Source organism: Zootoca vivipara, chromosome W, assembly GCF_963506605.1.
Source record: "Zootoca vivipara chromosome W, rZooViv1.1, whole genome shotgun sequence".
NCBI classification, from domain to species: Eukaryota; Metazoa; Chordata; class Lepidosauria; order Squamata; family Lacertidae; genus Zootoca; species Zootoca vivipara.
Window position 1 is genome coordinate 5,754,698 of NC_083293.1, and position 16,479 is coordinate 5,771,176.

General features: G+C 45.3%; 1 protein-coding gene across 1 annotated transcript in view; it reads left to right on the forward strand.

The window, feature by feature from the left end:
- Positions 1–11,766, forward strand: part of LOC132591471 (tubulin polyglutamylase TTLL11-like) — a 29,274-nt gene extending 17,508 nt beyond the window's left edge. The window contains exon 3 of the mRNA XM_060270100.1: positions 11,720–11,766. Within this exon, the coding sequence (XP_060126083.1) occupies positions 11,720–11,766 (47 nt within the window). The remainder of the gene's footprint in view (positions 1–11,719) is intronic.
- The last annotated feature ends 4,713 nt before the right edge of the window (positions 11,767–16,479 follow it).

A 16,479-nucleotide genomic window follows, 5' to 3' on the forward strand; every position in this document is an offset into this window, starting at 1 on the left:
AGCCATTTCGCCAGCGCCGCTATGAATCTTTTTTCAATGTCTTCATTGGGTATCTCAGGAACATTCTGGAACCTTAAAATCTTTTCCCTCATTTTCATTTGAAGCATAGCAAGAGCATCCTGTGTAGCTTCCCAGGCTTCCTTTTGGTCTTCCAAGTCTTTTTTCATTTTATCTAAGTCTTTTTTCCCTTCACGTCTTTCTTTGGAGAGGTTTTTCAGAGAGTTTTCCATTGTTTGGTTTTTTTCCTGCACCTCTTGTATGCTCTCTATTGCTTTATTCGATGCTTCCTCTACTTTGGTAATATGTTCTTTAATTTCTTGTTTATCTTTCTCATTTGAGTCCACTTTTCCTACTTTATCTTCCAGGTTTGTCAATCTTTCATTCATGTCCTTTTTCATTTCTGTGAGATCTTGTTTAATCTCTCCAATGTCACTTTTTAGACTTAAAATTAGGTCTCTGAGATGCATGTCATGCTCTGCTATTGCTGTTGCTGAAGACACTCTTCTTTGGGAGTTACTGGCTGAATTCAATTTCTTCCCTTTGTCCATGTTTTGTTTTTTTTTTAAATTACCCGCACTGCCTCTTTTTATCCACTGGGTGTCACTCTTAAATCAGTTTCTCTGGGAGGGTGTTTATTATACTTGCAATCTCCACTTTGTGTCGCTGTCTTACTAAGGGAGCAGTCCGTTGTTCAGTTATTCTTTCTAAAGTACTGCACACGTCACTTCTTGTTACTATGTTGCCTTGTCTGCTTAGTCATAGTCTTTAGCATGTCGTCGCCATTTTATTTCAAACACTTAGTTTGGGGGGGGGGGGAAGAGAGATTAAATTCAGCTTTTAAAACGACCGGTGCGGGGCTTAGCGTAGCCCACTTTATTTCGTGCTTTCCTCTCAGGTCGTCTTCACTCCTAAAATTTACAGTTCCCGGCCACAATACTGTCCTGCGTTGTATGAATAATATACAGGATCAAAGCTCAAACAGGTCCTATTTAAAAAGTTCTTGTTTCCCCTGCTTACAGATACTTTGTTTCTCCCCGGTCAGCGTCTCCTGTATGCGCGATGTTTCGTTCTTTTGAGTCTTTCCCACTCCCCGCTTTTCCTTTATACTTTTAAGGCAGTTCGAATTTGCTGGGGGGGATGATCTTCGTGCCAATCTCCTTCTGGTAACTTTTATCTTATCTTATTTACGCTCGGGGTAACCGTAGGGGTTGAATATTAAAAGGAGTTCTTTACCGTCGTGCACGCAGCTGGTTTCTCGGCTTGTGCTGGAAGCGTCTTGCCTCGTCTTAGTGCCCAGGTCTCTCCCCCTCCTTCTGCCGATTGCGAAGGTCTCCGGGAGAGCCTTTGGGGAACCGCCGACGTATCGGGTAGGAATCGCCTTCCCAGCTTTATATGGGGGGGGTCGTTTAGCCGCGCGAACCCCCCTTTTCTCCAGCTAATATACCGGGAGTTACGGAGCTCCCGTTTTTGCCAGCTAGCGCTCCGCGGTCCGAACCGGATCGTTTTCTTGTTTTCTTAATATGTGGAACAGTGCTGCTTACCTGAATCATTAACAGCCCATAAGAGGAGGATGATCAATAAAAAGAAGTGAGCTGGCTGTGTTAATTATGGCTGAGTTAATTCTGTGCATCTCCTGGCTGTGTTTATTTAGTACTTCTGCCTGCCTCATTGCCTGCTTGTCTTGCTGCTTATGGTTGCTAGGGCATCCTGATAGCCACCATTTTGTTGGTGCCACATGTGCACCATGTGGGAAGTTTTACCTGTTGAACTCTTTCTAGCGGCCTACGGGGGTTTAAAATAAATAAACTGTTTTCCAGTCTGGATTTGAAGTTGATAGATAAATAGTTGATACTGTTAAATAATTTACATAGATAAAAAACTTGGGCATCAATTATCCCATAATTTGGCCCGGTAGTGTTCTTTTTTTCTGAATTTGGTCACCCCCCCCCCCCCTTTAGACCTGAGCTTGGCTCATGTTAATCAGAGCAAACATTAGTGCACTGATGAGCAGAGGTGAATTATCTTTGATTTGTTAGTAGAATAAGGTAATTCATCTGAGTTGGTTAGCAATTTGAATTTATATCCGTGGTAGAGGCTTGCTATTTCAGTTCATTTGTGGACAGGGTTTGGTGCCTGATTTGAAGTAAAGTAATTATATAACAAATAGGGTGGCAATTTATTTGATGGTTGCAGGAAATATTGGTGCTTGATTAGCCTAATCAATGTTCATAAATGTACCAAGCAAACAGTACAGGAAGACAGGCCTGGAAACCATTTTGACTCCCAAACTGACCAAATGTTTCTCTATGGGGAGGGAGGAAATGGGGGGATGGCAATATATTTTCCTCAAAAAGCATTTTATTTAAAAAATTCCAATTTAAATCAAAAAAATCCAATTTTTGGGATTTTAAAAAAAATAATATTTGATTTTTATCCACCCTGCTCGGCACGCAATTATATATAATAAAATTTTGGTTTCATTTTGCCTTTTCCGTGCTGAAATGTCACAACCTGGACGACCATGGCCTGCCCCCCCCCCCCAGATTTGATCCTGGCTACGCCCATGGATCATGCCAGTTTTCCTTGATGCAACTGATGCTTTGGTACAAGGACCTACTTTAGTGGAAACACTAGGAAAGAGCAACCACATTGTCATACATATGAGGAAGTGAAATTAAAAACAGCATAGAAACAAGCAGAATTATGGGAGGTATCCACATCAAAGGATCTTGCTAACCTCAAAAGAATTCCTGTTCACCCTTCAGCCAATTGTTCTGATAATAATTTTCCATAAGAAGGAAGGAGGTTCATGAACAAATTTGTTAGAAAGCCAGCATCTCTGCTTCAAAGTTCAATGTGTGCTCTGATGTGCTTGCATAAATTCCATAGAAGCAGGCTTTGTCATTGATTTTGATGTCCGAAATGGTTCTGCTATACAATAGGAAGGGACATGGATCAGGGGCGTACCCAGAATCAAAACTAGGGGGGGGGCAACTGATTATTTGCCATCGCCATACCTAATTACTGGCCTTTGTGGGTGGTTATAAGTGTTGGAGTGTGTGCTTTTGTAGGTTGTAAGCCACCTTGAATTCATTTGGGGAGTGAAAGACAAGATGCATGTTTTGGTAAGAATTACCTTTTGGTAAGAATTGTCTTTGAATTTATATGGACAGATTTTTGCCAATAGAAGATTGCCTAATATCAGATAATGACAAGGAAATTGGGGGGATTTATTTGAAAATATGGTCCTCAAAAATCTGCTATTTGAACGTAAAACATAGATCCTTCCCCCACTCCAAAACACATACTTAGGTTGTGAAATATACTCGGAGTCGAGAGTGAATTTCATGCTCTTTATTCAGCTCATATTCATCAAGGAGAAGAATAGAAGACGAATGGCTCTTTTCCCAAACCATCTGCTTATATACATTATTTACACAATGGGCCTTGCGTGATTGGCTACTTCAGGGCTACACCTGTGGGCCAATTATATTGTGGATTGACTTCTGCCTGCAGCCTGATTGGCTGCTCCTACAGGCCAATCAGGTAGCAGATTCACTTCTGCCAGCCGCCTGATTGGCTGCTCCAGCAGGCCAATCAGGTTGCGGATTCACTTCCACCTGGAGTTGGATTGGGTAGCTCCCGCTGATTCTGAATCCTATTGTTCTAGGATTCAGCTCAGTACATAACAGGTTGTTAACATTCTTTAAAGCTGGTTGGCACCTACTAGGATTTACCGTAGTTAATACAATGGCCTGATGCATAACAGAATGCTCCATCTCTGACATGAATCAAGGAGAGGACAGCATTTCTACAATAAGTAACCAAGCCATCGTCGTTCAGGTTGTGACATTTCAGCACGGAAAGAAGCTCAACAACTTTTATGTGAACCCCCCAAAACAGGGCTTTCCTTCTTTAAAAAAGCCTCAGCAACTTTGACCTGGACCCCAAAGGGGGGTAGATCGCTGCCAGTTTTTAACTCTGTGAGTAGATCGCAGTCTCTTGGAAGTTGGCCTCCCCTGAGCTATAGGGTGTATAAGCATGCATAGTGTAAACAGGTATGCTCAGTTAATCTTGAAACGAGTCCCTTTGCATCAGTTGATTCTTGCAGTAGTCAGTCTGCGAGTAACTTAACTTTAAATCAAAGCAAAAATCTAGGTGAGTTGCCAAAGTTAGCACTGGGTTTCTGCCAGTGTGGTACTCACCAGATGTTACGGACTATAATTCACATCACCCCTGACCATTGCCGTGGCAGTTGTGTTTCATTACTTGAGTCTCATGGGTTGAGCCCAGCAGAGATTTGGATTTGACAAGGCCTAAGGCAAGTGATGGGGGAGGAATGGTTTCTGTATATGCTAAACCCCTACTAAGCAGGGAAGAGGGATGATCTGCATTGCATTTGCATCCAACAGAGAGCTAGGAAACAGTGTAGTATGGGAGGCTCTTACTAGCAGAAGGGAGACATAGCTATGCATGCCTTCCACATGGTACAGATCAACACTAATGTGCTTGAATGAGCAGAATCATTGAAATCGCTCTTTGGAATATTAAAGGTAAAAATAGATTCCTACACTGTTCAGCAGTAATAAACCCTCTTCATTTGCAACAGCAGCCTGCCGTTCTTTCTACCTGCTAAACGAAATGCCAACAAAGCCAGGTGAGGGGCGGGCTAGGTTGCAAGGCGGCGCGTTATTGGCTGGCTGACGCTGACGCCCCTCCCTCCTAACTGGCCCGCCCCTCGCCTCCATGCTCCAGCCAGCCCTGGAAAAGTTTAGCACGCGTGCCATCGCTGAACCGGCCAGCAGCAAGCAAGGACTTGGCTTGCTGACTTTTGCTCATTCCCTCCGGACTTGGCTTGCTGACTTTTGCTCATTCCCTCGGCAGGAGATTTGTGTTGAGCCTTCCGGGAGTGAGGGCAGCCGGAAAAAGCGAGCGAGAGAGAGAGAGAGAGGTAATGTGTGTGTGCCTGAGCTGGGCTGGGCTGGGCGGGGGGGGGGGGGGGTGCTGCGTGTGGTTTTTGGCACACTGAGGGGACGGGGAGGGCCTGGGTTGGGAGCAGGAGGGAATTGGAAGAAGGTAAAAGGCGGATCTACACGGATCCTCATGGATCCTCCACTTTTTTAATACTAACTCCAACAAATCCAGTGTCATATCACATCTGGAAGCGGGTCAGGGTAAAACGCGGATCCAGATGATTTTAAACGGATCCTCATGAATTCATATGATTTTTTCATTCAAATAAAAAAACAACAGCATGATATTGTAGAGTATGTCTTAGTCTGTAGGCAGCACCAAAAAAATCACGCATCCACTGTTTCGTGCGGCCACAATGACACAAAAACGTGGTTAAAAACCATGGATCCTCATGAATCCTCATGATTTCTGCATTGGGCCACCGCAAACTCACTGTCAAATCACATATCATGCCCAGGCGTACAGCCTGCACCACAAAAATCAAGGATCCACAGCTTCCTGGCGACACCGTGGCCCAAAAGCGTGGTTTTGAAGCACGGATCCTTGCGAATCTTCACCTTTTTGCATGGGGGCCCCCCAAACTCACCCTCAAATCACATATGGGTAAATCCATGGTAACTCACGTTACATTTGACTTATGATTGCGACAATTAAGTAATATCTAAACATAGTAATTGAGAAGCAATCTTGAATAAAATAATTATGTATATAATACATACCTGGTTATTATAGAATCTTATTACCTTTTTTATATTAATTTCAAAATATGAAAAATAAAAATTATTTTTGTGTGGTAACTCACGTTACATGAATTGGACAGCTTAATTTTATGCACCCACTGTTTTTTCTTTTTCCTCCTCCATGATGAATTTAGAAAAAAACTTTTTAGGTAAGAGTATTACAGAAACCTTGCCTTTCATAGCATAGTGGTCTGGCATTTCTAATTTCAACGGTTATTAATTGAATAACTTTTCTCATGGTAACTCACGCTACATAACATGGTAACTCATGTTACTTTTCAAATCATAATTTTGGGCATTGGAATTCTATGAAGGTAAATAATTATTTTCTTGTCATTTAGGAAATTTTGACAAATATTTATTTAAACATGAATATTAGAGACAGTTTAGAATTAACTTGAATTAACCATAGTAGGTGGGGAAATTACGCCAATGACTTCACAGGTCTGCTTAGTTACTCATCACTATTTGTAGAAAGTATGGAGCAAATAGGTTTGTGTTTAATGATTTGGCCTGGTGTCATCTCCACTACTTTCACTTTGGAGACTTTAGTTGCTGTGGTGACAAACTGAGTGGCATTGGAAACTATTTGCTTTCTTGCTCTCACTGCATTCCAAACTTGACGCTTAATGGTCCCTCCTATGCCATCAACTGGGCCTTTGCCATGCGATGTAGCAAAGTAGTTCCACCTTATTCTTGTGGTGCTTTTTTTCAAGAGCAGCAATTGCAGCCACAACATATTTGTTCTTAAATTGTGAGCTCGGTCCATCAGACCATACATTAATTATGTCAACTTCTTTGGGAATCTGCTGCAAAATGAAATCTATGTAACACACCACTGTCTCCTTTGAATGATCTAGGTTGTCAGAAGCAAGAACCAATGGGTGGTGCTTCCCACTATACCACATTGAGCAAGTAAACAAGCTTACTTGGTTTTGTTTCCAGTGGGCACTTTGAATTTCATCCTGTGCCACACAGCTGTAATTTCCCGAAAAGTCAACCTGTATAAGTGCAGTCTTCTGATCAAAGTCTTTTCGTCCTACTGCTTCTCTCTGTTTTTGGTAGGCTGTGGCTTGTTCCCTTTTTATATAACAGTGCTGCATAAAGGTTTAACCCTTCAGTAGGTCGGTTGAAAAAGAAAAATATACCAAAACAATTCAAAACCGTCACAGTGAGCACTGTAACGTGAGTTACCATAATTGCGGAAGGAAAATGCAGAAAAGTTTAATTCTGAAGCTCCAATTCAGAAAGATATTCTAAAAATAACTTGCTTTGGTAACTCACTTTACAGCTTAATCATCAATAATTAACATCAATCAATACCAATTAAGAATGTAATTGGAGCAATATAGACCATTTGCAATTGAAAGATGACATTTTAAGCTTTCAATAGACATATTACAATCATTGTTTTCATGGTTTGAATAGATTTTATCTTACCTTTAATGTATGTTTAAATTCAGAAACAAAATCATTTGCAACATGTGCTACATTCAGGTGGCAGCCATTTTGGAATGAAGCATTCTGGGAACAATTTGTTTTGTTGCCAAAACACTTTGATATGGGTACACAAACATAACATGTAAAAAAATTATTAAAAAAACTTTTTACAAAAAAAAAAATTTCCCACATTTTCATGTACTGAGCCATATCATGCCCATGGGTACAGCCTTCACCACAAAAATCAAAGGATCCACAGTTTCCTGGCAACATCGTGGCCCAAAAAACGTGGTTTTGAAGCACGGATCCTCACGGATCGTCACCTTTTTGCATGCCCCCCCCCCAAACTCACCCTCAAATCACATATCATGCCCAGGGGTACAGCCTGCACCACAAAAATCAAGGACCCACAGCTTCCTGGCGACACCGTGGCCCAAAAGCGTGGTTTTGAAGCACGGATCCTCACGGATCCTCAAGAATCTTCACCTTTTTGCATGCCCCCCCCCAAATTCACCCTCAAATCATATATCATGCCCAGGGGTACAGCCTGCACCACAAAAATCAAGGATCCACAGCTTCCTGGCGACACCATGGCCCAAAAGCGTGGTTTTGAAGCACGGATCCTCACGGATCCTCACCTTTTTGCACGGCCCCCAAAAAAACTCACCCTCAAATCACATATCATGCCCAGGGGTACAGCCTGCCCCACAAAAATCAAGGACCCACAGCTTCCTGGCGACACCATGGCCCAAAAACGTGGTTTTGAAGCACGGATCCTCACGGATCCTCAAGAATCTTCACCTTTTTGCATGCCCCCCCCAAATTCACCCTCAAATCACATATCATGCCCAGGGGTACAGCCTGCACCACAAAAATCAAGGATCCACAGCTTCCTGGCGACACCGTGGCCCAAAAACGTGGTTTTGAAGCACAGATCCTCGCGAATATTCACCTATTTGCATGGGGACCCCCCAAAGTCACCCTCAAATCACATATCATGCCCAGGGGTACAGCCTGCACCACAAAAATCAAGGATCCACAGCTTCCTGGCGACACCATGGCCCAAAAGCGTGGTTTTGAAGCACGGATCCTCACGGATCCTCAACTTTTTGCACGGCCCCCCAAAAAACTCACCCTCAAATCACATATCATGCCCAGGGGTACAGCCTGCCCCACAAAAATCAAGGACCCACAGCTTCCTGGCGACACCATGGCCCAAAAACGTGGTTTTGAAGCACGGATCCTCACGGATCCTCAAGAATCTTCACCTTTTTGCATGCCCCCCCCCAAATTCACCCTCAAATCACATACCATGCCGAGGGGTACAGCCTGCATCACAAAAATCAAGGATCCACAGCTTCCTGGGAACATCGTGGCCCAAAAATCGTGGTTTTGAAGCACGGATCCTCACGGATCGTCACCTTTTTGCATGGCCCCCCCCCAAACTCACCCTCAAATCACATATCATGCCCAGGGGTAGAGCCTGCACCACAAAAATCAAGGATCCACAGCTTCCTGGCGACACCGTGGCCCAAAAGCGTGGTTTTGAAGCACGGATCCTCACGAATCTTCACCTATTTGCATGGGGCCCCCCAAATTCACCCTCAAATCACATATCATGCCCAGGGGTACAGCCTGCACCACAAAAATCAAGGATCCACAGCTTCCTGGCGACACCGTGGCCCAAAAACGTGGTATTGAAGCACGGATCCTCGTGAATCTTCACCTATTTACATGGCCCCCCCCAAAGTCACCCTCAAATCACATATCATGCCCAGGGGTACATCCTGCACCACAAAAATCCAGGTTCCACAGCTTCCTGGTGACACCGTGGCCCAAAAACGTGGTTTTGAAGCACGGATCCTCACGGATCTTCACCTTTTTGCATGGAGCCGCCACTAACTCACACATCATGCCCAGGGCACAGCCTGCAACACAAAAATCAAGGATCCACAGCTTCCTGGTGATACCAGGGTGCAAAAACATGAACGGCAGAAGATGAAAATATTGACAGATCAAGTATGGATGTTGGTGATCTGACACTAAGTAAAAGCGAACCGAAAGAAGTGCCATGGTCAGATCACTACCTGGTGCAACTGGACTTCTCCACGACTCTTCCCCTCTCCAGGGAGGTGGGACCAATTCGGACTTGGGGGTTATGTTTCTGCGGTTTTTAGAAACAGAGGCTGGGCATTTGTGACGGAGCGTACTGGGCGAGTATTTTTGGTACGTCTGCAACGCAGCTAAGAATTTGTTCGCAGGCAGATAGATTTCTCTGCTATCTTTCTTTCTCACAAAGCTGTGTTATCGATAATTAGCCAATTACGGGCTATTAATCTCAACAGCCGATTCCCTGGTGGCCCGCTGGAATGTCGAGTTGACCAGGGCTGTTGACTGTTTGGCTCCGAAGCGCCCTCTACAATAGCATGGTTCTCCATGGATCTGAGGGCAATGAAACAATCGTTGAGACGGCTAGAGCGCCGGTGGCGGATAACTCATTCTGAAGCTGACCAGACACTGGTTAGAGCTCAATGTCAAGCCTACCAAGTGGTGGTAGCGACGGCGAAGAAGACTTTATTCACCGCCTCTATTGCATCTGCGGAAAACAGCAGCAGGAGACTTTTTCGGGTGGTTCGCAGTTTAGTGAAACCACCTGCTCCATTGGGGCCCAGTACGGGCCCCATGATCCCCTGCAATGATTTTGCAAAAAAATTTTTGCAGATAAAGTCGCTCAGATTCGGGAAGAGGTAAACTCCACCGTGGGAGCAGGGCCGGGGCGGGGAAGCGATGGAGGTCTGTCTGGTCCAGTTGCGTGGGATCAATTCCAATCTGTTACCTCCAAGGATGTGGACAGGCTGCTTGGACGAGTGAAACCAGCCACCTGTCTCCTTGATCCTTGCCCATCCTGGCTTATAAAAGCTAGCCGGGAAGGGCTGGGCGATGGGCTTTGCGGGTTGGTGAATGCTTCTCTCTGTGATGGGATTCAGGCCTCATCATGGGACTGAAACTGCCTTGGTTGCACTGGTTGATGATCTCCAGCGGGCTAGCGACAAAGGTGAGAGCTGTTTCCTAGTTCTGCTGGATCTCTCAGTGGCTTTTGACACCATCGACCATAACATACTTCTGGACCGTCTAGAAGGGTTGGGAGCTGGGGGCACTGTCATACAGTGGTTCCGCTCCTTCCTCCTGGGCTGTGTTCAGAGAGTGGTGGTGGGGGGTGAGTGTTTGGACGCCTGGGCTCTCACTTGTGGGGTGCCTCAGGGCTCTGTCCTCTCCCCCATGCTTTTTAACATCTACATGCAGCCGCTGGGAGAGATCATCAGGGGGTTTGGGCTGGGTGTTCATCAGTATGCGGATGATACCCAGCTCTACCTCTCTTTCAAATCAGAACCAGTGAAGGCGGTGAAGGTCCTGTGTGAGTGTTTGGAGGCGGTTGGAGGATGGATGGCGGCTAACAGATTGAGGTTGAATCCTGACAAGACAGAAGTACTGTTTGTGGGGGACAGGAGGCGGGCAGGTGTGGAGGACTCCCTGGTCCTGAATGGGGTAACTGTGCCCCTGAAGGACCAGGTGCGCAGCCTGGGAGTCATTTTGGACTCTCAGCTGTCCATGGAGGCTCAGGTCAATTCTGTGTCCAGGGCAGCTGTCTATCAGCTCCATCTGGTATGCAGGCTGAAACCCTATCTGCCTGCAGACTGTCTCGCCAGAGTGGTACATGCTCTAGTTATCTCCCGCTTGGACTACTGCAATGCGCTCTACGTGGGGCTACCTATGAAGGTGACCCGGAAACTACAACTAATCCAGAATGCGGCAGCTAGACTGGTGAGTGGAAGCGGCCGCTGAGACCACATAACACCGGTCTTGATAGATCTACATTGGCTCCCAGTACGTTCCCGAGCACAATTCAAAGTGTTGGTGCTGACCTTTTAAGCCCTAAATTGCCTCGGTCCAGTATACCTGAAGGAGTGTCTCCACCCCCATGGTTCTGCCCAGACTTTGAGGTCCAGTACCGAGGGCCTTCTGGCAGTTCCCTCGTTACGAGAAGCCAAGTTGCAGGGAACCAGGCAGAGGGCCTTCTCGGTGGTGGCGCCCACCCTGTGGAACGCCCTCCCATCAGATGTCAAAGAGAAAAACAGCTACCAGAAGACATCTGAAGGCAGCCCTGTTTAGGGAGGCTTTTAATGTTTAATTGATTGTTTTATTTAATTTTTCTGTTGGAAGCCGCCCAGAGTGGCTGGGGAAACCCAGCCAGATGGGCGGGGTATAAATAATAAATTATTAATTATTATTATTATTATTATTAAATACAGTGGTACCTCACAAGACGAATGCCTCGCGCAACAAAAAACCCGCAAGACGAAAGCGTTTTGCTTTGCACAAGGGACTCGCAAGACAACGAGGTTTTCATAGAAAGCCGAAGCGGCGGCGCGCGGCAACAGGGCAACCAGCTGTAGCATAGAAAGAAGGCAAAGGAAGATCAGCTGTCAGTGCGGGAAGCTGATCTTCCTTTGCCTTCCTGCCACGTTACAGCTGGTTCTCCTTTGTGTTCTGCTGGTCTCTGCCAGTTGCCACAAGCGGTGAGCGGCAACTGGCGGAGATCAGCGTAACGTAAAGGGCAACCAGCTGTAGCTCGGCAAGAAGGCTGACAGCTGATCTTCTTTGCCTTTTTTTTTTGCCGTGCTACAGCTGTCAAATCACTTATAATGCCCAGGGGCACAGCCAATGTAGGTCTTTCAAGACCGGTGGTACGTGGTCTCAGTGGCCACTCCCAGTCACCAGTTTAGCCAGGGCCGTCTTAAGCATATCCAGCGCTGTAGTGCAAAGATCCCTCCAGCCCCCCAACCCCTCTGTTTCCCAGAGTTGTCGACCCAGCAAGGTCAGGTGGTACCCGGTGCGGATTTTTTTTGTCACACCCCCCATTGAAATTATTAAAATAAGGAAAAATAAGATACTTACAGTTGCAAGTGTTATTTTCTTTTTCTTTTCTTTTTTTACATTGTGAGCCTGAGCACTTAAAAACCCCTTTTCCTAAAATCAAGATGCATATATTTTTAAGTTCTACTTATTATGAACATGTAAGAAATGGTGCTGAATTTCTAAAGCGACCTCTTTCGGTTTAAGCGCACCTATACATGCCTCTCCCAAAAGCCGTTCCCTTTAAGCTCAGATGTGCAGAGGCTGGTTGTAGCCGTTCAGCACTCTGCCCATGCACAAAGAAACTCTCATTCCTCATTCCTTCGCATGTCCCAGGGTCAAAGCCTGACACTGAAAAAATGGTTCTGGCTGAGTCCTGAAGTCACATTAAATCCCAGTTCAAAGTATTGCCATTTGTCCATAAGAGGTTTTCCTGTTCTGGTCCAGTAAAACGCTTCTGCTGCGCTGCACAGACCAGAAACAGTTCTCTTTGCAGAGCATTAAGCACAGCGGCTGGATTCTTGTTGTGGTAAAATCCTTGCAGCTTTGCAGCAGAAACGACCCACGGAAGCCCAACTTTCGAAGACAGTTTTATTGCAGACAGATAACAGAAACATCTCCAGAGCTTTCAGACATGACTGCTCCACACCCCACAAGCAAACAAAACAAACGCTCTATATATACTGAGCATCTTAACAACAACGACTTAACAACTTAAGTCACATGACCTTGCTAATTTGCCAGCGTCTTAGGTTTAAAGTCCTAACAGTCCAGAGGCGAGCAAGTCCGTTTTGCCTTCCTCTTGATTATCAGCCAATATTTAGTGTATGAATAACTAGTGTATGAATGCCCATTTGGTGATATCCATGTGTAGAGTCGTCTCTTTTGTTGTTGGAAAAGAGTGTTTGTGATGACCAGCCTGTTCTCTTGACAGAACTCTATTAGCCTTTGCCCTGCTTCATTTTGAACTCCAAGGCCAAACTTGCCAGTGGTTCCTTTTATCTCTTGATTCCCTACTTTAGCATTCCAATCCCCTGTAATGAGAAGAACATCCTTCTTTGGTGTCATTTCTAGAAGGTGTTGTAAGTCTTCTTCATAGAACTGGTCAATTTCACTTTCTTCAGCACCGGTAGTTGGTGCATAAACTTGGATTACTGTGATGTTAAAAGGTCTGCCTTGGATTCGTATCGAGATCATTCTGTCATTTTTGAGATTGCCTCCCATTACAGCTTTTGCCACTCTTTTGTTGACTATGAGGGCCACTCCATTTCTTCTATGGGATTCTTGCCCACAGTAGTAGATATGATAGTCATCCGAACTGAATTCGCCCATTCCCTTCCATTTTAGTTCACTGATGCCCAGGATGTCAATATTTATTCTTGCCATCTCATTTTTGACCACATCCAGCTTACCATTATCCATGGTTCTTACATTCCAGGTTCCTATGCAATATTTTTCTTTACAGCATCAGACTTTCCTTTCGCTTCCAGGCATATCCGCAACTGAGCGACCTTTCGGCTTTGGCCCAGCCGCTTCATCAGCTCTGAATCTACTTGTACTCTTCCTCAGTAGCATGTTGGACGCCTTCCGACCTGAGGGGCTCCTCTTCCAGCGTCATAACTTTTATATGCCTGTTGTCTTTGTCCATGGAGTTTTCTTGGCAGGGATACTGGAGTGGCTTGCCAGTTCCTTCTCCAGGTGGATCACGTTTAGTCAAAACTCTCCACTATGACCTGTCCATCTTGGGTGGCCCTGCATGGCATAGCTCATAGCTTCTCTGAGTTATTCAAGCCCCTTTGCCACGACAAGGCATTGATCCATGAAGGGACGACTCTACACATGGATATAACCAAATGGGCAGCATCGAAATCAGATTGATTATATTCTCTGCAGCAAAAGATGGAGAAGCTCTATACAGTCAGCGAAAACAAGACCTGGAGCTGACTGTAACTCAGATCATCAGCTTATTATAGCAAAATTCCAGCTTAAACTGAAGAAAGTAGGAAAAACCACTGGGTCAGTAAGATACAATCTAAATCAAATCCCTTATGAATACACAGTGGAAGTGAGGAACAGGTTTAAGGATTTATATTTGGTGGACAGAGTGCCTGAAGAACTATGGATGGAGGCTCGTAACATTATACAGGAGGCAGCAACGAAAACCATCCCAAGGAAAAGGAAATGCAAGAAAGCAAAATGGCTGTCCAACGAGGCCTTACAAATAGCGGAGGAGAGGAGGCAAGCAAAATGCAAGGGAGATAGGGAAAGATACAGGAAACTGAATGCAGATTTCCAAAAAAATAGCAAGGAGAGACAAGAGGGTCTTCTTAAACGAGCAATGCAAAGAAATAGAGGAAAACAATAGAATGGGGAAAACCAGAGATCTGTTCAAGAAAATTGGAGATATGAAAGGAACATTTCATACAAAGATTACCATAATAAAGGACAAAAGTGGTAAGGACCTAACAGAAGCAGAAGACATCAGGAAGAGGTGGCAAGAATACACAGAGGAATTATACCAAAAAGATATGGAGGTCTCGTACACCTCAGGTAGTGTGGTTGCTGACCTTGAGCCAGACACCCTGGAGAGTAAAGTCTAATGGGCCTTATAAAGCACTGCTAATAACAAGGCCAGTGGAAGTGATGATATTCCAGCTGAACTATTTAAAATTTTAAAAGATGATGCTGTTAAGGTGCTACACCCAATATGCCAGCAAGTTTGGAAAACTCAGCAATGGCCAGAGGATTGGAGAAGATCAGTTTACATCCCAATTCCAAAGAAGGGCAGTGCCAAAGAATGCTCCAACTACCGCACAATTGCGCTCATTTCACACGCTAGCAAGGTTATGCTTAAAATTCTACAAGGCAGGCTTAGGCAGTATGTGGACCGAGAACTCCCAGAAGTGCAAGCTGGATTTCGAAGGGGCAGAGAAACCAGAGACCAAATAGCAAACATGCGCTGGATTATGGAGAAAGCTAGAGAGTTCCAGAAAAACGTCTACTTCTGCTTTATTGACTATGCAAAAGCCGTTGTTGACTGTGTCGACCACAGCAAACTATGGCAAGTTCTTAAAGAAATGGGAGTGCCTGATCACCTCATCTGTCTCCTGAGAAATCTCTATGTGGGACAAGAAGCTACAGTTAGAACTGGATATGGAACAACTGATTGGTTCAAAATTGGGAAAGGAGTACGACAAGGTTGTATATTGTCTCCCTGCTTATTTAACTTATATGCAGAATTCATCATGCGAAAGGCCGGACTAGATGAATCCCAAGCCGGAATTAAGATTGCCGGAAGAAATATCAACAACCTCAGATATGCAGATGAAACAACCTTGAAGGCAGAAAGTGAGGAAGAATTAAAGAACCTTTTAATGAGGGTGAAAGAGGAGAGCACAAAATATGGTCTGAAGCTCAACATCAAAAAAACCAAGATCATGGCCACTGGTCCCATCACCTCCTGGCAAATAGAAGGGGAAGAAATGGAGGCAGTGAGAGATTTTACTTTCTTGGGCTCCTTGATCACTGCAGATGGTGACAGCACTCACGATATTAAAAGACGCCTGCTTCTTGGGAGAAAAGCAATGACAAACCTAGACAGCATCTTAAAAAGCAGAGACATCACCTTGCCTACAAAGGTCCTGTGAGGGGGAAAGGGTACAGAGAGCCCCCCCCCCATCCTGAGGAGTAGCTCTTCCACCAGCAGTAGCGTCAGCGGGGAGGGGGAAGAGTCCAGTGAGGAAGGAGGAAGGAGGAGACGGGGCTCTAGCAGCATAGGAGAGCCCCTGCTGCACGTGGGACAGGAAGAGAGAGAGGGGGAAGAGGGGGAGAAGGAAAACATGGAAAAGAGACCCTTTCCCCCTCCGGTTCCGGAATTACGCAGAAGGAAACGCGGGAGGAGATTTGGGGTGCCCCGACTCTTATGTTGGAAGAGGACGCGGAGCGCGCCATTCCAGGGTTCTGGGTCAGACTGAGCGGATGTATCCTGTATAGCTCTAGCACTGTAAATAGCCTGCACTTAATAAAAGCATGGAAAAGGCAAAGGACTGGAGAGTCGTTACTCTAGAGTAGTCGCAACCCATCGCCTGTGACAGGTCCGTATAGTTAAAGCTATGGTTTTCCCAGTAGTGATGTATGGAAGTGAGAGCTGGACCATTAAGAAGGCTGATTGCTGAAGAATTGATGCTTTTGAATTATGGTGCTGGAGGAGACTCTTGAGAGTCCCATGGGCTGCAAGAAGATCAAACCTATCCATTCTGAAGGAAGTCAGCCGTCAGTGCTCACTGGAAGGACAGATCGTGAAGCTGAGGCTCCAATACTTTGGCCACCTCATGAGAAGAGAAGAATCCTTGGAAAAGACCCTGATGTTGGGAAAGATTGAGGGCACAGGGAGAAGGGGACGACAGAGGAC